This window comes from Perca flavescens, chromosome 4 (genome assembly GCF_004354835.1).
Source record: "Perca flavescens isolate YP-PL-M2 chromosome 4, PFLA_1.0, whole genome shotgun sequence".
Taxonomy (NCBI): Eukaryota; Metazoa; Chordata; class Actinopteri; order Perciformes; family Percidae; genus Perca; species Perca flavescens.
The window spans coordinates 32,520,827-32,547,575 of NC_041334.1; the positions used below are offsets into that span (position 1 = coordinate 32,520,827).

The window sequence follows — 26,749 nt, forward strand, 5'->3', positions numbered from 1 at the left end:
TCCTATAAATCTCATTTAAATGTAGGGCTGCAACTTCAATTAATTTGATTATCGATTAATCAATTGTTGTTGTGTCTGACCAACAGTCTAAACCCCCAAATTTAAATGTACTATTATGTAAAACAAATTCTCAAATTTGAGGAGCTGGAACTATCAAATATTTGGCATTTTAGCTTGGAAACAAAAAAGAAAGTATAAACTGATTATCAAAATAGTTGCAGATTAATGATCAATGAATTGACTAATTGTTGCAGCTCTGTTTGGACTTATATATGGACTGATATAATAGTATAGGGATGGATAAGCTCTTTTATATTAATACATCTGAATGCTTGACTTGATTTTTGAATTATTAACACAAATTTAGAAAAGAGTTAAAAAAATAAAAATAAATAATGATGTAACCTCCATGGACACCTTAACCATAACGTATTGTACTGTGAACCTGCCAGTGAATGGATTTCAATAAATCTATATTTCATATACATCTTTAAAGGTCCCATGACATGGTGCTCTTTGGATGCTTTTATATAGACCTTAGTGGTCCCCTAATACTGTATCTGAAGTCTCTTTCCCAAAATTCAGTCTTGGTGCAGAATTACAGCCACTAGAGCCAGTCCCACAACGAGCTTTCCTTAGGATGTGCCATTTCTGTGTCTGTAGCTATTGAGGAGGAGAGGAGGGGGGCAAGGTGGAGGGTGGGGGTGTGGCCTTGACCAACTGCCACTTTGCTCGTTTGAAAGACATGATGTCTCTGTCTCATGGGGGGGCCAAATTCTCATTGACATATATAAAATGGACCAACAGATCCCTTTGCTCTGGACGGAGACCAGTGAAGGATATTAGAAGCACTTTTCCAGTGATGTCTGAGCGTTACTGCGCAGCCTCCAACTGACAGAGACGACGTAAATGTGACGTGAGCAACCTGTCTGAAAGTTGTAAGTCTTCTGGTAGCTGTGCCAAGAGAAATCTCAATCATTGCCAATCTTGCAGAGACGGAGAGCGTAGGTATATGTAAGGAGATAACATAGACACAGGCTAATCATTGATCACTAAAATGCTAGTTAACATTAGTAATTAAACCTAAACAGCTAATGTGAGTCAAAACTGCCTGCGAGCTTCTCCTGTACTGTACAGTAATTTCTCCACTGTGTGACAGTAAGTCGCGTGGTTATGACACAATTGTTAGCCTATTTTTACAAAAACGTCTGCTACGGAGCCATAACGTGGGGTACACGGTAATGGAGCCTTTTGTATATTGTTGTGTTTCTTTAGAAATAAACAATGGACAAATAGAGTCTTTAAACGCTTCAGCTGTAAAGTTATTCGCTGTCAAAGTGACGCCAAAATGAATGGCAGTCAATGGAATGCTAACGAGAAGTGATATTGTTGTAGCATCAAAATGTTGCCATAGGAGGTTCGAGTTCTGAAGCCAAGCTTACCCCTTTGGAAACAACCCCCAAACTGTATTCACATTTTCATTGGCTTGTTAGCATCAAAGTAGCGCCATAGGAGCTACGCGTTCCAAGGAGAGGCTTACCCCCTTGCAAATTCTCTGGGCGGGCAAAGCAGAGAAAGGGGAGGTAACCTTGCTCTTATGACCTCATAAGGAGAAGATTCCAGATCGGCCCATCTGAGCTTTCATTTTGTCAAAGGCAGAGCAGGATACCCAGGGCTCGGTTTACACCTATCGCCATTTCTAGCTACTGGGGGACCATTGGCAGCCTGAGGGAATGCATATTAATGTTAAAAAAAACTCATGAAGTGAAATTTTCATGCCATGGGACCTTTCAACAAAATAAAACAAAAAGTGTCCAGTCAGTGAGCTCAACTTCAACCAGATGTGGACAACAATGCTGTTGTACCTTGCTGTCTATGCAGACAGACAGCAGGAATGTGGTCTGTCCATACTCAGACAGCTAAACAAAGTTATCTGACTGCAACATCATGAGACTAAAAGCTTCTCTCATCTCCCCACCACTGTTTATCTACCGCTTTCCAAGTCACTGTGTGTGTGTGTGCGTGTGTGCGTGTGTGCTTGTGTGCGTGTGTGTGTGCGTGCGTGTGTCCATTTGTGTGGGAAGATTTTATTTAGTGATCAGCCAAGCCCCTGGAGATGACCGGCGCCTTGATTTAGGACCCCGCTGCCGTGACAACCAAAAGGTCACCTGACACCAATCACCTCAGACATCATGTTTACACTCTCCGGATGAACATAGGGGACAAGAGTGGCGTGATAGAGAGCGCTCAAGTGTGCCATTTAACCGGGCTAAAGACACACAGAACCAGACTGTAGAGAGACAATCAATCTCTTTGAAGTGCCGTCTACAGTGAATACGCAACTTCGGACACTTTAAACTGGGTGAGACCATTTAAATACTGAGTCCAGAGGAGGTTTCAGTGGCTCTGGGGAATTTGCATTTACCAGTGAGGAAACAAGGGTGTAATAAAAACAGGGACGTATGCGGGTGTGGTCACACAGGTAGTTTCCAGGAAGCACAGCAGCCTCATATCCATATCTCGCTTCCCCATCATCCTGCGTTCTGCGCTGCTCAGTGCACCTGAGAGGTGTAGTAGAGGTGTAGTTTCACCCCAACCTGTCTGACTGGATCAGCAGGTGTCAACACACACACACACACACACACACACACACACACACACACACACACACACACACACACACAAGAGATTATATCATCAGATACTGATCATTAACGTGTGCAACAACTTATTCATGGAAATTGCTTACAAAATGCATCTCAATTACTGAACAAAGCCTCGTCCACACCTAATAAATGAGAAATGCTGTTCAAACAGAGTTTGTCTGTGTGATCCTGTGGCTCCTATGACAACTGAACTCAAACCATTCATTCATTTTTTTCTTATGTTCCTCTTCTGATGTAAACGGCTCATAAAGTCCTTGGGCTGTTCACTGACAGCAAAACTAGAAACGTGAAGATAAACAGCCGGGACTAGCTGTGTAGGATTCCAACTATTCCTATCAAAAAAGACACTGCGGCTGCATGGAGCTAATAAACACAGACTCACCGGCAGCATGGGTGGCGCCTTTACTGCAGGTGACTATTTGTCTTACATCTTTTGGAAGACAGAATGGAAAATGTGAGAGCTCATATCCTTCTAGAAAAGTTGGCAGCGTAAATATCTGTATTTGAATGGATAAAGGAGTGTCAGTGTTTCAGGAATGGAAGAACCGTGTTGATCGGACATTCGGAGCCTTAGTAATGTCAAGAAATATTGATTGTACAAGTTACAACATGAAACAAGTTCACATTAACAGATTTTGTAACTTATATTATTAATCTTTGTCTCATTGATTTTGGGGTAATCATGCTTGTTTTGGAACAACAGTTCCCATAATATGGGGGCTTTGGGGGATTTAAATGTACATTTTGCCAATTGGCACCATTAAAAGTATATTGAATTTGCGTTTAGCAGTTCCTGTTTGGAATGCACCAATAGATGTCACTGGATTACTCTGATACTGACGAACATAAAATTGTGATGATACCAAGGCAAGCTCTAGTTCAGGAGCGTCTTTTTTTATGCGCGATGGACATCTGAGATAATGGTATCCTAGGAAGATGTAGGCCACACTGATTTAAAAAAAATTATGTGTATCATGTCTGTGTGTTCAGATTTGACTGAGTTATGATGCAGAAGTAACTGTGCCTTTATATGTTTTGAGGAGATGAGACAGCTATTGACCAATGAGACATTGTGGTTTAATGGTAGAGAAAGGGAAGTTGAACATGAATAATAAACCAAACAAATATATGACTTGCATCATTGTATTATCTTCAAACTAAAAAAATGGATGGCACTGGATTAGCCAGTTATCTCCAGTCACCAGTTGACAGGTTTTATGGACATCCATCTGAGGGGCTTGTTTGTATTTGAACACAGGTAATAAAAAAAAATGCACCCTAGCCAAACGTTTACATCAAGACCGGTCAGACTGTTGAACATGTTCTTGAAACTCACAACAGTGTCCCAACCGTGTCTCAAACTCTACCCTACAAAGCAGGACATGTCCACAGTACCTCTGCGTATCAACCAGAACAAAGTGCATGGTGCATAGAGGTGACACAATGGATTGAGGAAGTGACACGCAGGAATTAAAGTGTGAGCAACGGAGAGTCAGAGATAGTGAAAATGGATGTATCTAAAGGAAAGCTGAACTACAACAACAAAAAAGCCCCTTCAAAAAAGGACACAAGAACTCAACAGCAGAGCTCAGTAACGTATGACAATGCTGAAATGTACTCCCCGTATCGCAGTCATTCCCACTCCAGTTTTCCAGCTGCTTTCTGTGATAACATTGTTTAAAAGTGTGAGGTGCTTTCTGTGGCCCTCAAGAGCCTTGGGACCAACACAACACTTGCAACAAACCCCCCGCTCTCAAAACTACAGAATCTCCAGCTGCGAGGAGACAACTGCAAACAGGCCTGTCATGTGCACTGCTAAAAATAAAAAAACAGTCAGTATGACCGAAAGAGAGGATTACTTGTCCACTGTGACTCAGCAAGCAACTAGGCCACAATCCAGTTACAACTGTCCCCTTATCAGCCCATTTACATCAAGAAGAATAGAAATCAACCGCCCCTGAAAAGAAACAGTGTGTCTGGAGCACTAGGATCCTAAGAGCCCCACAGGGAAATTAGATTTCTCGTCTAATTTATGAGCTCTGGAGCCAAGCAGAGCTTGAGGTCATGGAGGGACGTCTGTGTTCGACAGCAATCTTCTGCCTATTTGCGCCAATGGGTTTTTAAGGAAATAGGTGATTCTCTGTGTTAAATACAGATTGGTGCAGTACATGACTAGTACAGGAACGGTCATCTCCTGACAAGGTGCATCGAGTGGAAACTTTAAAGAGGGGTGGGGGGTCTGAGAGATAGAGAGAGAGAGAGATCGTATAAAAAGGCGTGCTGATGTTGAACACTGCATTTACAATGATGCAGTTTCCTAGGCTAGGGAGATTCAATTCCACAAGCAGACATAAAAGATGCATTGTGTTCGACCATCACTGTGGCCCTCATTCGCAGCACACAGTTTGATTTGATAGGCTTTCTGCAGTCACAGTTATGTAAACTAGCCCTATCTTATCAGTAGCACTGATAAATGATGTCAGGTAGGTTAGTATAGGGCTACAGAAGTCAGTGTAGCCTATATGCTGAGGATATGCATTCAACCCAGTGTGGGGGAATTTCCAGAAAAGACCATGTTGTGGTATGATAAGACAAAGGGGAAAGCTTGGACAACATCAGGTCATGCATAGGTCACAGGTCAGGGGACGAGACTATTCGGCCAGTCTCTAACAACCAGATGTATAATTAGGTTTGTCTCTCAGATTCAGGGAACCTAGGCAGCTGCATGATAAGGGAATGTTTTGTCTCAGGACTGTCTCCTTTTGGAGGTCAGTGGGCCAGCACTTTTGCTCACTTCCCAGAGAGAGAGAGAGAGAGAGAGAGAGAGAGAGAGAGAGAGAGAGAGAGAGAGAGAGAGAGGCTGAACTAGGCGTTAGCATCTGTGTTTAGGTGCGTGCAGTATCTTTGTCTTAAAGGTTCAGCTCCAGCATGAGTTTAAATACAGAGAGTTGGGACGGCACTGCACGATTACACATCGTCGTTAAACTGTACTGCCTGCTTAATTGTCTCCTCAATTGAGTGTTCAGTAAATGCTCCTGTGTAAGTCATCAAGGTCTCCCGAACCTTCTTCACGTATGTGAATGTGTAAATGAGTTGTGCTGCTCCTGAGTTTTTCCTTAACACTCAGAGTTAATAGCAGGCCAGGTGAAAAAGTCTATCCTTTCCTTCAACACAGCTAACAAGGTCTCCACGAGGTTTCCTACAGAAAAATGAATGAATTGAATTAAATGATTGTGCCTGTGAAACTTCCCTAGAGTCTAGGGGCCATTGTTTCCTCCGCAATCCCCAAGTATAAATCCAGTAGACAAGAGGAGAGTTGAAAGCAAGGGGCAGCAGCATTTGCTTGAGTATGAGCCATACTGGGGCCCTTTAAAATAACTGCCAGTGACACACAGCAGACACCTGAGAGACTCAACTACTAATCTTGGCCAGCTCCAGCTATGTAAACAGAGCATTCCTGAACAGTACAGAGTGCAAGGGTGTGTGTGTGTGTGTGTGTGTGTGTGTGTGTGTGTGTGTGTGTATAATGCTGCAGCGATAGTAGTAGTGGCATTACCAAGTAACCCATGGAATTCAGACACAAAGTCCTGCTTATTTGATCCAACACACAGCTAAAAATCACATGATGCCCACATAAAACCCTTGCAAATAGTATTCAGCATTCAGTGTGCTGCTGAGCAGTCGTTAGATAAACTGAAAATACAGGCATGATGACAACAAGGCCTGGAGGGTGTGTGTCAAGTCATAACACTGCTGTATGACACAATTTTCATATGGGTATCGTCACGGTGGCCAAAACTAGTGGTGCGACATTCGCTCCACAAGCCTACACCAGTGTACATTTGCAATGAACATGCAAGAATTTAACACTGTGGAGTAGGAGATGTGATATCAGATAGATAAGGGTGCCGATTTGGTTACCAAAAGCACAAACAACTGCTCCAGTTTGATAGTACAGCCTTTCTGAAGTGTACATTTTTTGTGAGGACTGTTTTTTTTTTTTAGTGGCTCCGGAATTTGTTAACAACATTTATGTGAGAAATAGAGGTTTCTGCTTAAAATATTAAAACTTGAGAATAAAGCCAAGCTTGTCCGTCTCATAACATTTGTTCACTGCAGCACAGGAAGGCAATTTAGTCAGTATTTCACGGTGTCAAGTCTCGAAACTAGACTGGCAACATACTGCTTGGAAAAAATATATACTTTAGAGGGATGCTTCAACAAAACTGCAAACCCCTACAGGAATATTGTAGTGAAACCACAACAGATTAGAATTGAGTCTTTGAGTACAACACAGTCCTGACAAGAGAATACAGAGAAAGGCCCCCCCATTAAGCCTCTGCTGTCAACAGACGGTAAAATGGTTAAGTCTGGTGTCGCCTACGTTTCAACTGATGTCATTCACAGAAGGATGGGTTTTTGAATTATAAAAGCAAATGGACTTCTTTCTTGTAAGTTCAGCTTTCATTAGAATACTCAACTGAGTCTATTTTACAGCAACTGCTGTTGGAGGGAGTTCAAATCTAAAGTGGATTTAACTTGATATCAAATTCACCAAGGAGGGGCACTAAGGAGAGAGTCGTGCGGAAGATGTAAAATATCTTCTTAAAAAGGAGGAGGATTATCATAATCATGTGAAAATGTGTAGTTAATGTGTGAAAATTTACATATAGAGTAAACTGCTGTAATACTGGCTTAAACTTCCAAGATCTAGCATCACATTTACTAGCTTAGGTTATTATAATTTATTTATTTTTAAAGCAGGGCAATGGCTATACTACTGCCAGACTGACTGACTGCTTTGCAAATTCATAGTAAAAAATAAATAAATAAATAAAAAAGAACCACATCGGACAGCCTTGATGCTAGTTGGGATGTACAGTATCTAAATTAAGTTTTTGTCTTGTGTTCAATTAGTGTGGACATTTGTGTTCAGGCTGTGTTCTGAACACAAGAACAGAGTGGGTCAGCTGCTGACATTGAGATACAGAGGGCACGGTGGCGTTGTCACATAACCAGACGTCACTTCAAGAGACTAGACATTAACATCTGTGACGGATGCCAACAGTGAAGAGAGAAGGTGGACACCAGTGACCTTAAATTAAGACCCAATCCTTTCCCTGTCTTTGCTAATTAGTCTCTGCTTGTCTCATTAAGATTCTATCCATAAGCGGTCACGTTTTCCTCACTGTACTGGTTTAATGAAGCTTGGACAGTAAGCGATGAGTGTATAGATTGCGTTTGTCTGTGAAAAATGAAGACATAGTTCTACATTCACACCACGAGTCTTAATGCTTAATTTGGATTTTTTTTGCTCAGATCAGATTTTTTGGTTTGGCTGTTCACATCACCTTTTAAAATGTGGCCTATATCGGACTCCAGTGTCAACTGTTTGCGGTTTCGAACTGACCCGCATGCGCAAAAGAACAATAACAATGACATCAGACGCAGCACGCTGTCGCACTGAAGTTAGGGAGGTTATGGAGGAAGTAAGCATTTCATTGCTTTTATTTCAAAATGTTTGTGTAATGGATGCAGAGACGAAGCCAGGAGTGGTGGGACTGCGTTGTGAATAGCTTCACAGAGACACAGTTGAACTCCCGCTGGCGCATAACTGTGACAAATGTCGATGTAGAGTAGACTGACGTAAAAGTCACATCAAATCCACCTTAGTTGGTTGGATTTGGGCCATTTTTGCCTGCAGTCTGAACGTAGTCAAAGTTTCTCTATTGTAGTTTCCATACAGTACGTGTGCTGACCTTTAAGTGCTCAGACGCAGTGGGACAGCGTAACTTTGTGCTGCCATTGTGCTTGGTACTACTGATCAAAGCAGGAAACCCGCCACAGAGCTGAACTGTGCTTTTAAGGCTGTTTGCAAATTGGGTCGGATAAAATTAGCAAATAATTTTTCTCATTTCGACTTTCAAGAGCATTATATTCTGCTGCGTGGCCAATCCCAAATACTATGACTAAAGGATAAGAAGAATTCCTTTGAGTTTAATCAAATTTGGCCCACATTATCCGTCTCAAACAGTATCTGAACTAACTCGGCTAGCAACAACAGTCAAAGGCCAAAAGAGGTCATGATAATATTGAATTGAAACCATGTCAGAAAACTTACTGTATAACTGGACTGTGCTAAATATGCAGCATGAACATTAAGTAATACACAGAACCTTTCTCCTACGTCTGCCTCGAGCCGAGCTCACTGATTTTGCACAAATGAGCATACACCCCTCAACTTCAATTTCAGCACAATCAGTTAAAAACTAAAATCATGACGTTCTGCATTTGTTAGTGTTTCAAAAAGGAAGCAACGTTAACATTGTTGTTATTTATTTTACTACGTTGCAGTTTAAAATTTGCACAATTAAAATGGTTTACATTCTGGGGCGGCCTCTAGCTCACCCAGTAAGAGAGTCCTGCAGCGGCCCGGGTTTGAATCCGACCTGCGGCCCTTTGCCGAGTGTCATCCCCCATCTCTCTCCCCCTTTCGTGTCTATCCACTGTCACTATACAATAACGGGAAAAGCCCCAAAAAAAATTATATTTAGGGGCCAAGCAAACTCTATAGTAATCAAAGCCTTCAGTGTACATGATGACATTAAAATTTGTATTTTCCATGTACTGACAGTAGAATACAGCCACTATAAACCTATATAAAAAGGTCCAGTCATGCCAAAGAAAAATTAACGTCCAACAGCCAGTATATTAAAAACCTACTCTGATACATATTTTTGGTCATACCGCCCAGCACTACGTGACTACTGGAAACCACAGACTTTAAAGTGAGTGGTACAGGGATCGGTGGTCATGGAGTCAGGGGACACACAAGCACAGAGCCATGTAGTCCGACACAGGGATATCAGATCGTTGTGATAGCTGTAAGACACAGTGTCACTTGGCCCTTAGCTGCTAAGCACTGGGAGGCCACCTGCGAAGCTGATGACACAACCATATCTCCCCTGTCATCATAAGAGATTATCAAAGCCACTTGATGTCCTGAAGGCTTCCAGCTAACACACATGCTTTCTCAATCAAGGATGCTGGTCACCCTCACACAGGCTGATATTTCCAGATGGAAGAACTGCAGGCGCCTTTTTAACAGTGTATTTGCCATCTAGCTACAAACTGTACAATCACATGAAGATCCCCATACACAAAACATAGATTTCATAAACACTGCTTACCAGGTCATTTTTAGTGACAGCACAGCTAAATGAATTGCAATTCACTGTCATTTTCTAAGGGATATTAAAGAAATAGTTAGACATTATGGAAAATATGCTTATTCACTTTGGTCCAAAAACTGAAGTGTGAGAGTGAAAATTCACCATTTTACAAGGGATTATTTTATTGGCCAGGAGCAGCTACTACCTGTCCCACTGGTTGCCTGGCAACTGCTCTGGGGCCAACAGTCTGTGTTAAATGGAAAACTGTTGTTTTTATGCTTAGTTTTCATACAGAACAAGTTATATTGTGTTGGTGAGCTTAACAAGTGCAGGTACGGTAGACGGATTGAGTTACCTTTGGAGGCTAGTTGTTTTCCCTGTTTCAAGCCGTTATGCTAATCTAAGCTAACTGGCTGCTAGCCCCAGGAGCAAATTTCCCTTACAGAAAGTAAAAAAAAAAAAAAAAAAAGCATTTTCCCCAAAATGTGCAAGAGCAATAGCACTTGCCTTACTGGCTGCATATGCATCAATTGCCAAAATAGCCTACTTCTGTGAAGAACACCACCGCTGTTGGATCATAAAGAGATACTTCAACACCCTTCTCGTCATTTCCTTACCATAAACCTTAGCACATGTTGCCGATATGTCTTCCCAACTTTAAATCTTTTTTTCAGCTAATTTTTGTACCCATAATTCAGCACACTCTCCCTTCACAGTGACTACCACGAACCACATAAAGCTGTCATCCATAACTGCTGATGTGACCTGTTGGAACGCTTCTTTTCATTAGGACTTAAGCAGGAAAAGGACAGGGTGGGGGCCCAGTCAGAATGGGCTGCCCCTTAATAAGAGCAGTCACAATTCCCGTACTCAGACGACAATGAGTGCGGAGAGAATAAATAAAGACTTGAGAGGGGAGAGATAAAGCGAGCAGACAAGATGAATAGAGCAGCGAAAGATGAGGAGGAGGAGGAGGAATAAGGCAATGTGGTTCAACGAGGCATTGTACTGAGTCACATAATTGCCACTGCAGGAAGACCCCAGGATTTTGGGCCTGTGTGTGTGCATGTGTGCTCACTGCCGTGGACAAACAGACAGACTCGTGTCTAAATCCTCTTAATCAGGGCTAGACTGTTCTCTAAACCTGTAGATATCGTATCTAAACCCTTGTTTAGTGTGCGTGTGCACATGAATGTGCATGAGTAAGCTTCCCAAAGACTTTAAATTAATGGGATTTGTGTAAACAGACCCCAAGGCCTCAGAACGTAATTAAAGGTAAAGAAAAGAAGGAAACAGACAGGGGAGGAAAGGCCTTTATATTTCAAGGAGCCTGAGAGATAAAGTAAAGATTTTCTGGGTGGAACCATGACTAGAAAGATAACAAGCCGATGATTAGCTTTAACCACAACAAATTAACTCAATGTAAGCTTCCGAGTGCCTTTTTACTATCTTGTGTCTGAAAAAGTGAAATATGCTGCAACATGATATTACAGAAACATGTGGAGGAGTTAAAAATGCACAAGTACTTTATGTTTCGCTGTGCAAAAGTAAAGTCCCTGCTGGATTAAAAAATTAAAAGAATACATGAAACTTTCATTTTTTCAGAGACTAGCAGAGTTTTTTCTTGGGAAAATCCACTTGCTACTGGGTCTAGTCTCAGCCATATTAATGATGCCCACAGCCACTACCAATCCCATCACTTTGCATCCTAGTCTGCCTGCTGCAGGCATAACCACATCTCATCTGATATTAACAGCAGCAGAGTTGACAGAAAGATGTGGCCAATTCGGCCTGTCTGGCACGCAAACGGGCACACATGCATGCACGCACACACACCATTGCTATCTGCAGGCATATGATCCCATCCCTTGACTTAACACAGGACACAGAACAGAAGTGACTAAGCTCAAACGTTGTAAAGACTGTGAAGCATCCGCTGCTTCTAAAGTCTAGTCAGCTCAGCTACTGACTTTGCATTTAGAATAGAATAGAATGGAATAGACTTTATTGTCCCCTAGGGGAAGTTTGTCACGGACTCAAAAGTGCGTAGTGCATAGTAGTAGCTGCCATTACAGACAATAGATACACATAAAAATACAAATAACAGCTAAAAACATACACATAGGCTACATACACACAAAAATAAAAAAAATGCAGAACACCGGGTTATTGCACACTTCTCAGGCCTATTACAAATCTTACAATCTATTTAAAAATTGTATTTAAAATTTGGATGGAGACTGGTACAAAGGTTTTTTTTATTATTTGTTGCATTTACTGTTCAAAGCGTGGCTCTGGTTCTTACTGGTTGGTTGAACAGCAGGCTTGAGACACCCACTTCAAAGAATGCGACACACACACACACACACACACACACACACACACACACACACACACACACGTTAGTTAGCAAGCCTTCAACATAAACAATGGAGAGTGATAATCACAGAATAGAGGATGTGATTGAGTGGTAGGGCCAACACTGTAAACCACTACCTAGTAGTGCTATAGGAGGGGGCAATGGGGGGGCATAAACGGCTTGTCAGTTAATAATCCGGGGCGTGGTGTTCCAGTGTAAGTCATAGATTTTTAACAGACTTTTGGGGGTTTCTGGAGAAAGAAAATACTGAATTTTCTCTGGAAAAACGGGAAAATAACTTCTGTTTTAATGGACACTAGAAATAGGGCCAGGTTGATGGTGTAATAAAGAGCCCATACACATTATTTACTAACTCAAAAAAGGTGGATTTAGTGTTAAAATACTTTTTAAGCAACTGGCAACATGCAAATATCAGAATATTAATGCTAAAAGCTTGGATTAAGACTTTCACCTGCCCTGAGATTGGAGGCTTATTAAGTTGAATTTAAAACAGTGATGGTACCTCCCAGATGGGGGATTATGCTAACCAAGCAGTCGGACTGACAGTGTGGGACTAAGTGAATGCCTTTTGAGTAGATTTGTCAACTCATCCTACACTTTGGCTAGGTTAACAGTCACCTTACTGAGCCAAAGCAGCCTGATATTAAGCTTTGGGCTTTAACTTCCCTATTTGTTCGGACACTCATAAGGAGCTCAGCATTTCATGGTTAGGGTTACCCAGCTGCCTTAGACATCTATGCAGAGGCTTTGGTTTCCAGGGTGGACGCCTAATAAAGGTCATTCAGAAAAACAGCAATTCATAACGTCATGTTGTCATCTAACGTTTAACGATCTAACAAACGGTTTCTCTTTGGTCCTGGTGTTCCTTGGTATTCGCGACTCTTTTCAAGTCAATGTTGTCAACCGTGTCTAAATCTTGATGTATTCCTCAGAAAACAAACTCCTCAACTGTGTGCATGTACACAATTTGAGGATACTGGACAATAGCAGTCTTCAAAGGAAAAGGAACTGCCCCCCCCCCGATCCCCACCCACCCCCCTACCCTACTAAAACTCACTCATCGTAAATTAGTTGGTCTCTCTCTTCCTCTGACAGTGTAACTGCAAGGGACAAGTGTGACCAATTCCCATTCACACTCAATACAACAACCTACACTTGAGCTAATTAGGGGAAAAAAAGACCATTCTTCAGCAAACAAGAAAAAAAAATAAAAAGACTGCACACGTGCATATGTTCCGCTCTAGTGGGATTAGAAAAAGCGCTGCATTAGTGATACAGCATTTCATGGTCTATTTAGTCAGTGACTGAGTGTCCCCCCCACCACTGTATTTAAATGCAGAGCTTAAGCGGAGCACCAACACACAAACACAAATTCAGCTTAAAGTAGGCAAGATGCTTATACTGTACACATGTGACTTCTATCTCTCCCTGTTTCTCACTCTCATACCACACACACACACACACACACACACACACACACACACACACACACACACACACACACACACACACACACACACACACACACACACACACACACACACACACACACACACACACACACACACACACACACACACACACACACACACACACACACACACACACACAGAAATTGAAGCCAGAGATCTTTCCTAAAGCCTGCTATGAGGGAGGAAGTGAAGTTGTTCCACCGCTGTCAGAGAATACAAAGGTGGAAGAACAGTTTGGGGCGAGGAGGGGTGTCCAACTTCCTGCTGGGAGAAAGGAAATAAACACTTCCATATGCAATGCCTGCCAGAAACACTACATGCACACAGAGCTTAAAGTTAATGCAGTAACACAGTGCTGTAAATTTGAGCAGCGCTGGTAAGCAACTTGCACCGCCATTATGAAAGGGAGAATATTTTCTGCTTACAGAAATTTATAGTTGTGAGGCCTCGTTCATCACACCAGCTTCATGATATAATGCTGCTTGGGAAGAAATACACTCTTCCGAAGCGATTCAATTCCTGATTGGTCTGGGAGAGCAACGGTTGGTTTTACGTAAAGAGGATTCAAATTGTGCGTGCGTGTGTGCATGCATGCTCAAATGCAGCAAATGCCATATTGACTGGAGTAACCCACACAAAGCATACCTCCTGCCCAGGGAAACCCATGAACTCTTGTGCCACTTTCCATGTCCAGAAAGCATGTACACATTCATACGCGGAGATTGGTTTTACAGTGCTCGTGAAGACCTTTGTTGGCGACAATCCCTAGCCCCTTGATGTTATCAACACACACCTAACCCTAAACTTTATTACAATTCTATCCTTAAACTCAACGGCCGTCATCTTTCTGTCCGCATGAAAAATACAGTACAATAACGCATACACACTATTCTAGAAACTTTGCCAATTATCCACACACACCCAACATGTGCACTAACACCAGAGAGAGCATGACACTTATCTGCTCTCAATCAGAAACCTCGCTGTTGTGACTGTGTGTATAACGAGCACGCGTTTGTGCACCACTGTGTGTCTGATCCATAGTGTTACACAGTGATTGTTTTGCACATGTGGAGCACTAGGTTATCTTCATAAGGACATTATCCATAAAGAAGTCCCGGTGTTTATCAGATGGACATGTCTTATCATTATGTGTATTTCTGTTTGCATACCCAACATACTGCCGGTCATTATATTATTATTGAACTGCGTTAGGACAAGGTCAGTAGCTGCTGGTATAAAAGGATGAGGCGTGAGAGTGCATATGTGCGTTTGTATGTTATAGTCCAAAATTACATAATCCAGTTATTTTCCCACAGTTCTGCCTGATCGATACACTATGAAGTGGAGTGGACTTCTCATGGCTTGGACTCAGCAGCAGTGCACAGGGTGTGCGTTCTGCAGCGAATGTGTGTGTGTATCCTGAACGTTTTCACTGATACCCAAAGCAAACAATACAATCTCTACAGCAGCACTGGTTAGAGCCTTTTATCAGCTCAGACCGAAAGTGTGTGTGTGTGTGTGTGTGTGTGTGTGTGTGTGTGTGTGTGTTTTCACATGTCTGAATAGAGCGCTGAAGGTCTCAACCTAACAATTCTCAACAAGTCTCTTTATACGGTTGGCAATCAACAGCAGCAAATGCTTTGTGGATATTAGTGAGCCAAGACACTGCAGCTGTACCTCTCCACACATCCCACTTGATTAAAGTGAGAAAATGGCACAAGCTCTGGGTAAAATTAGGTCACTTCGATTTTACAGATGGCCCTTGTTGCGCAGCATATTTTCCCAATTAAGGCTGATTAGGGAGAGAAATTCCCAGACAGCATAAATTATTAAAAACTTGAAATGGAATCTGATCATGTGACGTTGTATGGCGGTGACACCCAATATCCCCAGATGGGTCCTTGAAAAAAAAAGGGAAAGCTGGGAGCCCCCGAGACTTCTGATTGGTTCAACGTGAGAAGAGAGTTTCCTCCTATTGTCTAAGTCATCACAATGTGCAGAAAGGACGGGGGTGCATAATCAACACTGGCTCATGTTACAAGACCGGAATTTTTGACATTCTGAATTCACACTGGTGATTCCATCAACAGTATTTACATCAGTGCTAAATAAAACTACCAGACTGTTTTCTATTTACATGCTCCACAATAGGAAAGATTCAAGAGAGGCTTCTAAATCCAGCACTCAACAACAGGCACACTTTTGAAAAAGATGTCCACCACTCGGCACTAGGTTTTGTTTACCGTCTGCCACCGTTTTCTCCTGCAGAAAAGAGTTTTATCAGAACACACTACCCCTGCAGTTACTGTGTGGGAGAAGGCAAGTTACCGACAGCACCCGCCACAGTTTGGAATCCCCAGGAAACTAGTAACTCAAGTGCCTGAGCGAACAAAACTGCAGACATCCTGAAAATTCATAGTAGCAAACAATGACTGTCCGAACTTTTGATCTGTTTAATCCATTCTAAAACATGAAGACCAGCACTTTCAAACTGGATTAAAGCTCCTACACCCCTATAATCAAACCACACAGGTGTTTCATGTATTTTGCTTGATTAGAACTCTTCTTAAGACTACAGACTCAGACCTGTCCCGTCAGTTTTGTTGCACTAGTCAGAGCATCGACAGTATATTTTAGGGGTGTGCAAAAAAAATCGATTCACATTCTAATCGCGATTCAAGCTCATTCAATTCAATTCACAGAATTCCATAAATAGAGTCATATTTTTTTATATTTTAATTTTTTTTTATTGTAGGTCTACTGCAATCACATGGGAAAAGTAACTACAGGTACACACTGTAAATCGTTTTTTTTTTTTTAAAATCGATAATCGTTTTTGAATCGAAAATCGATTTTGAATCGAATCTTGAGCCTAAAAATCAATATCGAATCATTTTCTGAATCGTGCACCCCTAATATATATATATATATATATATAAAAAAAATAATATCAACTGGCGCAATAAACATCGCAAAAGGTTGCGACATATCACGACAGACACTCCGAGATTTCTTGAGTGAGTTGAAAGAACATATCAGTAGAAAACTGCCCATAACTGATTTTCTTTTTTTTTTTAAGTGGTGTTGGTGTTTTATATTCAATTCAATGTTCAATGTGTTCAATAAAAAAGAATGGTGGAAATGATTCCTTTCATTCGTTTTAAATTCAACAAGCAATGGGTCCTATTTCAGCAAAATACTGAAACCAGCAGAAATGCAGAACTGAGTTCACTTAGATATCTGTTTATTTATCGCAAGTAATATCATTATCGGGATATTAAACGTTATCGCATATTTTCTTGATACGTGCAGCCCTAATCGACAGCATACACCTTTATTAGTACCTTTATTTATTAGTTAGTAGTTAAAGGACTTCTTTCACAAAAGACATTTTAACCTGTTACAGTAGGAAAAGCACAGGTGTAAACGATGGCCCTGCTATTTTGCCTCACTGGGACCTTTGAATAAAGCAGAGCCATTGTTGATGTTATTAGTAACACTATGACAAGTCAAAGTGTCTGCTGTGAAAGTGGCCTACTGAGTTTGGTGGCATCACATGCACCAGCATATCTCTGCCCATCTTCAATCTAATGCTGCATTCCAGACACAATTTTTAGCCCGTAAGTCACGACTCACGACTTGGTAGCGTTGCAGGCAAAGTCCTGACAAAGTTAGCTAGCGGCTACCTAACGCTGACGTTAGCTAGCGTAACTAGCTGATACTAGCGATTTCTGGTCGGTGACATATTTTAGGCTTAATTTAATAAACATAACCTGTGGTAGTACACAATCATATGTGTATTGTTTTGATTACAATGTGCGGAGTTACTTTACGTTGCCTATTTAGGTCTATTTATTTTGCACAGTTAATCCATCGGCATCTGTACAGCATCAACAGGGGGTCGCCATTGTTGTTTATGTGTGTGTGTGTGTGTGTGTGTGTGTGTGTGTGTGACGTCAAAAACTAACTAACTGGGAGTACAACAATCTGGTACGAGTTCACGGGGAGTAAGTTACGGGTTTGACTGCCGTTCCAGGGCACTTTCACGGCTAGAAGGTTGTGAAAACACGGGTTACGGGTTGCCTGGAACGCAGCATTAGTAGAGCTTTAATTAGCCAATAAGTGAATGCACCGGTGTGTGGGAACGTCTTCAACTTTAGCTTGTTCTATTTGTGCTCATACATAATTAGGACTGTTGCCAAGTTTTACAATTCAAAGTATTTAGAAGCATGTGACATAAAAGGTGCCACATGGAGAATTTTTTTTAAACGAAATTTAAGAACCTAAAAGCCTGAAGCCTTTTTATTCCAAACAAAGACTACATCAGGTGAAATGGTAAACAAACCCACAGCCAGAAAAGCAGGAATCAAATCAGAGCTGGGCCACGTATTCCATTAGCCCCGATGCTCCCTATCCCAAACAGGATATTTACATGTTCAGTTGAAGGTTTTCTCCTTCGCTTTACATCAATGTTGTGTGTTTTTCTTTTCCTACTTTTATTCACTGGAAAAACAGTGCATTCTGTATGTGTTTTTTGCCAAAGTGATGGCAAATACAATGTGACACAAAATGTTATAGGCTATGTAGGTTGGGGCTGCCCAACTTTCTAGTGAAGTAATACTGCCCTGAAATTAAAGCGGTAGTATTTTGATGCTGAATTCCACATGTAGCGCCTTTAAAAGCATGGTGCCGCTGCTGAGTAGACCCAGCCAATATCGCTTCCAGCGTTCACAGGTTCTGAATGTGTGAAACTGTCCTTGAAGAGTTGCTGCTCTTTTTGTCTGTCTCTACAGGAAGTTAGTGTGGCCCCGGCTGGCTCTGAGCATCCCCTCAGCGGTCTGCTTTGCCACGCTGGGAGCCTGTCAGAGTGGCTCAGTATCAAACTGCCCTGCACTGCTGAGTCAAGCTGACCATGAACTAGCCAGACCAGCCACACTGGCCTGATGTTTTGCATTTCTGTTAGGTGACTGATGTTCCCATCCCTGTTAGGTGCTTGAGAAGTGTTGCTAGTCTAACCTGTTTGAGAAATCAACAACCTAAAAAGACCCAGGCCAACTCAGATGTTGCTTATTACCTGCTTGTTTAGTACCTATGTATAAATTAATGATCTCTTAATTTATTTCATATGATGTGTATGGCTTACTTAAAATTGAGGGTAAATTGACCCTCAGCTCACATATGCTGTTGTAGCCTAGAAAATATCCAGGTATTATCTGGTATTCATACAGTGATCCAGTGATCCAGGAGTCAACGTTTAGCCTAATAGACCTTTTTCGGCAGACATTTTGACATGTCATAGCCTAGTAGGAAAAGCACAGGTGTATTCAAAACCATTAACGTCGGGCGGCTGCATTCCACTTAGGAGAGGCCCTGGTATTGTGCATGCTGACTCACTGAAATAGCTTACTGGGACACTTGATGTAATTGAAGGTTTTCAATTTCAGCTGTGCTTTTCCTACTATGACAAGTCAAAATGTCTGCTGTGAAAAAGGTCCATTGGGATAGCTTAATTCTATATAAAGAAATGGGACGAGTGCCCACTGTAAGGACATGATTAGTTCAGGTGTTGAATGTATTGATCACAGTAAAAGGGTGTCTAATAAGCTAAAATGACGTGAATTGACATCATTGGTTTCTTAACATGTGAGCCATTTCAAAAGGTTGGTAAAGAGACAGAACAAAAAGGGAAGATGAATAATAATATTTGAGAACCTGTGATGTTTCTATCCCCCTGGGTCCGACAGGTGGTATTTTTTTTTTCCTAGTAGGCCTATGAAAAAAAAAAAGTAGACTACACGCCAAACGCCATTCAAAAATCTGTCAATTTAACGTGGCCTTGCTCATCGACAGGTGTACAATGTCACGACTTATTGAAGTTTTCACCCACTCTTGAGTTGGATAGACCAATATTTCGCCTGGAGAACATATTTCAACATATAACCAACTTCAACATTACCCACAAGACTTCTCGTTGGAAGCAAAGCCAACTTTAACGTTTCTATTTTGATTAACTTTTAAGCTTAATTGTACGTTTCATGGGTGCCGAATTTGAGAGGGCTTCCTTCTGTTTCAATAAAACAGTCACAGAAAAACCTGAATCCCTGTAGTTTTTCCGAAAACTGATCAACATTAAAAAGGTTAGAAGTTTGAACGGAGTTTTGCATGCGCCGCTGCCTCTCCCAATCCTTACCTTGCCTGACAGTTTTCAACCTGACGGGACCTTTGCAGTTCTTTATCACTGTACGTACGTCGTACAAGGGTAATCCTGAAATGGAGAGATTCTCCACCTCCAGCAGCAGTTCTCCTTCATTTACTTTTCCAATTTTGTAAACCACGGCATCCTCGTTAACTTGCCCGATGTAGGCGAACTCGCCGTTCTCCGCTCCGCCGCGCAGTGGCACATTCAAGTCGCCGCTGGCATCTTTCGAGACGGAGCACTCGTTTACTCTGAAGGTCCAGTGGTTTTTCTTTAGCACGGGTTTGGACATTGTCAACAGTTATGAGCCGACACCAAAACTGGCGGGCTCTGCCACTTGGATACGGAAAAGTGTACAGCAGGAATGCCTCTCAGAAAGTAGACTTGTATCCGAATGAAGTGCAGCAAACTTTCTTTCTCTTCCACAGAAACATGAGTGCCTCTGACAGCGTTGTCCCACCGCTCTCCCGGGATGAGAAATCAAGCCATTCCTGTCGGCTCTGAAGTCACCTGTGTAGATATTGTTTTCATGATTCCCTTAACACCCCTGTAGTTTAATCCACCTTTGTCGATGACATCTTACATCTGCCACGGGTCCAACTCTCTCGTCTCGCGTCCACTTATTAAATCCTCTGTTGTTTGTATAAACTCACTTTAAATGGTGTTTCTTTCGCGACTGCACTCTTTTCTCTACGTATTCGACCTTTTTTACCCTTACCGACTCTAGCAGCGTCTGACAGCCGTTCTCGGCTCGTTTAACCAGGTACGACGCTCTCGTGTACTTAGCTGAATCACATTTCCAGTTCTGGGGCTCTGCTGTGGCGCCGGGAATGTGTTGCTGTTCGTGCTGCATTCAAGTGGTGTCGGATAGTTCTAGATAAGTTCACACGAACGACTCAACAACAATGTGGCATACAGCCTAGCCTACTTATGTTAAAATATGGAAATATTGTTAGTATAATATAAGTAAAATGGAGGTGGAAATTTTCCGTAATCCCTGACGTTTCGAAATGTAAATGTATACATGTTTTTACTACATTTTAAATACATTGACATTCAATGTATTGAAATACATTATTTCATATTTGAATTTTAAAAATTCTAATCTAATTTTAAATGTATAAATTCAGTCTGAAACTCTAATAGTCCAATTGTAAACTGTGTCACATTGTATAGCTAGGCTACTATACTGTATACTTATTAACCATGTTTTGAAGCAGATACAATGTTTTAGTTTGAGTATCGGAAGTCTGAGTCGACAAAGAGCACATGAAGGCAGCAATATTACAATGAGCGCATGCGTGCTACTCGGGGCAGAAAGGGCTATCTTGGCTGTATGCCATTTACATAAAAGTAATTTTGTGTTTACTCCAATCAATTCAATCTATTAAATTGAAATATAGATCACTTTAAAATATAAAATGTATTGATATGTCTTTGTCAGACCTTTCCATTGCAAATATTTGTGTTTGTGTTGAGATTTTTGTCAAGGACTTGTCATTATTTGACCTGATACTTAAAGTAAATGTGTTATTCACACTTGAATGGCCATGAGGTGATGGTTCTGTCTTAAATGCTAGTTGCCAGCCAAGGTTTATACCTGCAATCCAGCATGACTGGATTCCTGCATTTCAGGCTAGACTGGTTGGTTTTCATGTGTGGGTGAAACCTCTCTTTGGTGTGTGCTTGCGTGTGTTTGGCCCTGACGCAGTGTTTACAGAAGTATCCCTTACATCATACATATTTTGTGAATCAATCAAGCTGCAGAAGGATTTGGACTTGGTTTCTATTCTCTAGCGAAACAATTTTATATCTACGTGGCAAAAGACTTGTTGGCAACATTATCAGTCTCATTAAAAAGTATTATCATCATTCCAATAACCAACACCACCCATTCTTGCTTTCTTCACTCTTCAAGTGATAGGGGAAAGAGGTGATAGGTATGGATATACCAGGTAGGACAATGGTATAGATGGACAATCAGCCCACTGTCTATCCGACAGTGGGCTAAGACAGCAAGGATGACTACACTGCTTGATGGGATCAGATGGGCCAGGCCTCTCACCCAGGGAACAGCAGATGAGCTTTTCCCAACCTAAAAATAACAGTGAAAGTACTCTTGGTCTCTTGGGAGGAGAAACCATTGGCCTGGATGGGACGGGAACTATTAAGTGCACTTTTAAGATGAAAACGTACAACAATCTTCATCCTTCATCAGCTGCTCATACATGAAATGCATGAACAATAAACATTAATACAGAAAAGTACTTAAAACATAACACAAGACGCAAGCGTCATGAATTATGAACATCTTCATTCATCTACAGAGCACCACAGCACTAACACTGCATTTCTAACTGTCCTATACAAATAAAATAAAAGCATTAACCAGAGGCAAACTACTAAATAGTACAAGAAACAAAAGAGCTCCTTTCTCTGATGGAGTTTTCCTTCAGTGGTTTGGACTTTCTGATAAAAGGCAAAACAACTTAGGGGAGGGGAAGGCCATTACATTTTTGTACACAATTTATTCATTATGCCAAGGCGGAAGAATATAGTACTTGGGCGGAGTGATATGCTCGCAGCAAGCCTGTCTGAGAATATAGTTCCCGGTTTGTTTACTGTTAGAAGATGGCTGTGTCTCATGTTACGTTGTTTTTTGTACACGCTGTGACTCTACAAATCACAACATGTAAATAGGAACATGTTGGTGTTATTTTGTCACTTTTGTCACAATTCGGAGCGGTAGGCTAGTTGGAACCAGTTACCTGCAGGATCTGTGCTAGGCTAAGCTAATGCTGGAACCGTCAGACAGCGTTACAGCACGCACGGAGATGAGAAGGGTATGTATCGACTTGTCTTACTCTGGGGGTTACGGTGAATAAGCTAAATTTCCAATAAGTCGGCGTGTTCCTTTAATGCACAGGCTTAATATAAGCTCTATTCGTGAGGGTTAACACCGGCATTATTCCAGTCTGAGTTCTACTGTAGTGGTTTGAGGGCTGATGAGAAGTAAAGGGAGGAAGAACTTTCAGACTCAGAGAATGGGTTTTGTGTGTGTGTGTGTGTGTGTGTGTGTGTGTGTGTGTGTGTGTGTGTGTGTGTGTGTGTGTGTGTGTGTTTGAATGTGGATATGTGTCAGTCACTTCAGAAGGCTGACCTCCAGTGTGTGTGTGTGTGTGTGTGTGTGTGTGTGTGTGTGTGTGTGTGTGTGTGTGTGTGTGTGTGTGTTTGCCAGCTCCTCTGCCAGCGTCCTGTCACACAGTGTCACCTAAATCGGATTGACAGAGGCAGACACACTGCCACAGGCCCACAATTTCCTCTTCCCTTTTTCAACCCATCCATGTGTCAATGTTTTCTTGCTAGCGTTTGCTGCCTCTGTATGTCACTGTCATGTTCTTTCTGTCCATCTTGCCCTCTCTTGCACAAATTAATATGCATGCAATATTATACATCACCACAGGATCTAGATTTTAAATTCAGCCCCACAGCGTATCCAATACATTTCAGCGTTGCTCATGAGGAGTAGTATAGAAAGTTCAGGACCTCGTGATGGAGAGCTCTCATTATAGCAGTGCATTCACACTATCACTTTCTGTGATTGTGCCGCTATTATGACAGCATATGTAATGAGGAAGACCTGGATAACAATGGTTTGTTTAGCATAAAAAAAATATATTAGCCACCATTTCCACTCACTGCTTGATGTGCCTGGTGGCACCGCCGACAAGTAATGACAGAATAAACTTAATGGCCAACAGTAATAATGTAGCCTTCAAATCTGACAGCTGCGCTCAGTTGACTTTAACGCTACACTCTGGCAGTCCTCCACCATTAGTAGCTTTCATATAGTCTCGCATTGCCACAGCGCAGCTAGCATTCATGACGTGCACAGTGGCTGACACATCACTTCTGATTTCAAGTTCTGGAATGTGATGTTAGGGTCTGTCCCAATACTCACAGCTGCAGTATTTGCCAGTTGTTAAGAGCTTACTTGTGTCAATCTATTTTTCAATATAAGTCAACAGTGCCCAAGTGCCTGTAATGATTGCAAATGTGTGGAAGCTTTTCAGAAGTCATCGGGACACGTTTGATTAATGAGGTCATCTTATCACTCAGACAAATTCATGCCTGTGTGGCTATGGCTCAGATGATTTTATATTTATTTTTTACATAAATTAAGATACAACTAAAATATATAAAAAAAAGCTCACATTAAAGTGAAATGAAAGAGTATGAAACAGTAAACTGAAGGAGTAATATTTAAAGTATTTACATGGAGTTTTCAAGCAAAATTATTATTGTACATCATAAAAGAGACAGATGCAGTTACGTAATATTTTTTTTTGACAGTCACAGTGGTTCCTGTGTGAGAAAACGTATGGAATGTTTTGCCAAGTCAGTAATGAGCTCATACGATAGGATTCAGCCTATTATATAACATCATAGGTTCATATAAGCTAATGATGTTGACTTTGTCTGTCTATTTGGGATATTTTTCATATGAATGAAGTTTGAGGATCCTACCAAAATTACATTGAGTTGGGATATTGTGAATAATGTGAAGAATTTGAATTACTTATTATTTAGCCAGCAGTGTGGCTATAGGGATGGCAATCGCAGTCTGTTGGTCCACCACTTTGGTCCACACTGAAAGAGAATTCACAGAGACACCAGCATGGCTGTAGACTCTTTATCGTATTATTGCTATACAGTACATTCATGCTGAATCCAACATGAATTTTCGATCTTAAGAAATTATTTGAGTTTGTCGCTTCTGAATAATTTCAGAATTGGAGGATTTAAGTGGAGAGTAAGCAGAAAGAAAGAAAGAAAGAAAGAAAGAAAGAAAAAAAGAAAGAAAGAAGGAGAGGATATGATGCTCTAAATGAATGGCTGTCATAGATGTAGAAACAGAGAAGACTGTATAATGTGATGTGGCCTGACACCTGACCTTTCAACACATCCATCCTGGAAGGAAACTCTCTCCTTTTCCTACAGGTCCTCCCTCAAAGCTTCCTTCTGTTTTCAAGCTTCCACTGCTTTCCCTCTGACATTTCATATCTCAATCTTTAATGGGTTTTTTGCCATTTCTGCAGACTTTTTGTACATCACATGACATGCAATGAACTTTGTATAAATATTTAACCAAACACCCTATTTCTTTTTAAGTCTTAGAAACTGTAATGGGTCAATGTAGCTGCAAAACCAAAAAAAGTTTTTTAGGGCACGTATATCAGTCATGCTTTGAAGGATGAGATCAAACTGTTGCGGGCCTGTCGTTGCACCATCTTCTACATCAAGAGACAGTGTTGTGTACAGTAAATTTGTGGGTGTAATCCTATATGCAACCTGCAGGCCACATATGACCTAATTTTATCTGTTGCGTGAGATCGTATCGATGCACCATTTTGCTGAAAAGGCAGCATGTGCATCACGCATAAGTCATTAAAACCACATGAACGTTTTATATCTGAGGCCTATCTGTGCATCGCAGCATAACTCCCAGAGATGCCCCCGCATTATGTAACAAACAAATTTTGCTCGAGTCATGATCATGTCTGTATCATGTATCTGTGCTCATCACTTAGCACGGGCTCTGTAAATGAGGAGGGTACTTTTTTCTGCTTTAGATGCCACTTTAATCTACTTTACCTCTGTGCCCTGATAATGCCTCATTCATTTTAATATCCACAAAGTGTAAGAGAGAGAGAGAGAGAGAGAGAGAGAGAGAGAGAGAGAGAGAGAGCTAGGGGGAGGACAGAGCAAAATCCTTCTTTTAACTAAAGCAGCACTGCAAAGCTCAGTGTTGCCCTGGAAGATTAAGGATGAATGGCTCGGCACAAAAAGGCCATCAGATTATGTGACTGGGCTGCGGAGAGCTGTCACATCCCAACCAATGACAGGAGGGGTTTCATAACAGCGACTAATAAAATACTTGGTATCATTAGGACTCTGTTCTACTGTACTAAAATCTCATCTAAATAGAGTTTTGTTGCATCAGGAGCGAGCAGCAGAGGCTGGGACTCTGACTAAGGGCCAGGACAGGAATGGGACATTGATTTAATTATACACATTATTCAGCATATTTAACTGCCTTAATTCACGTCAGCACATTCTTAAAGCTGGCTGTGGTCCCAAGCAATAAAACATCAGCTGGATCTGGATGCTGCGAATGTTTGGCTCCCCCATAACTTTGATGTAGCACAGAGCAGCATGCCCCATACTGCTCTCTCAGAAAACACTTTATATCTTTATAGATTCCCAAAGACATAAAAGGATATGTTATCTTTACATGTACTTGTAGGCCGAGACATTTACGTTCGGGGATCCATTTTGAATATGCGTCCTATCCTATACAGTCTATGGTCCTATATTAATACAATAGGGAAGCGTGTTTACTCTGTTGCTATAACAAATACCCCTCCGCTTAATCACTTAGGTTTACACGCTTTCGAAAATGTCAACAAATGAACATCTTCTCCAACACACTGAATCAAAGACACCTCACTCACTGTTACCCTGCGGCACTCAACACATCTCGCAAAACTACCGCCGGCTTCAGTGATGCCTTCAGACGTGTGGCACATGGGTCATCGTGTCAGGAGCGCTCCGAACTGCCCTCCAAAGCTCCTCCCGTCAATGGGAACCCAGAGAGGATCATCACCTTTTTTGGACTGGCAGCTGAGCAGAGTTAAGTATTGTTTTTTGTATCTGCATTTCCAGAGCCTAAGGGAGGGGATTGACCGTATTTAGATGAAGATTGGTAGACATTTGTTTAAGTGAGAAGTTTTTCTTCCCTGCTTTTTCTTAAATATACATAGAAGAATGCAAATCCTCATCAAGTCACAAAACTCTGT

The 26,749-nt window shown here is 41.5% G+C and overlaps 1 protein-coding gene across 6 annotated transcripts in view; it reads right to left on the bottom strand.

Moving 5' to 3' along the window:
• Nucleotides 1-20,732, bottom strand: part of magi1b (membrane associated guanylate kinase, WW and PDZ domain containing 1b) — a 151,407-nt gene extending 130,675 nt beyond the window's left edge. For all 6 annotated transcript variants that reach the window (XM_028575252.1, XM_028575253.1, XM_028575251.1 and 3 more), the window contains exon 1: nt 19,884-20,732. In XM_028575252.1, the coding sequence (XP_028431053.1) occupies nt 19,884-20,181 (298 nt within the window). In that variant the 5' untranslated portion in view covers nt 20,182-20,732. The remainder of the gene's footprint in view (nt 1-19,883) is intronic.
• Nucleotides 20,733-26,749: the final 6,017 nt, after the last annotated feature.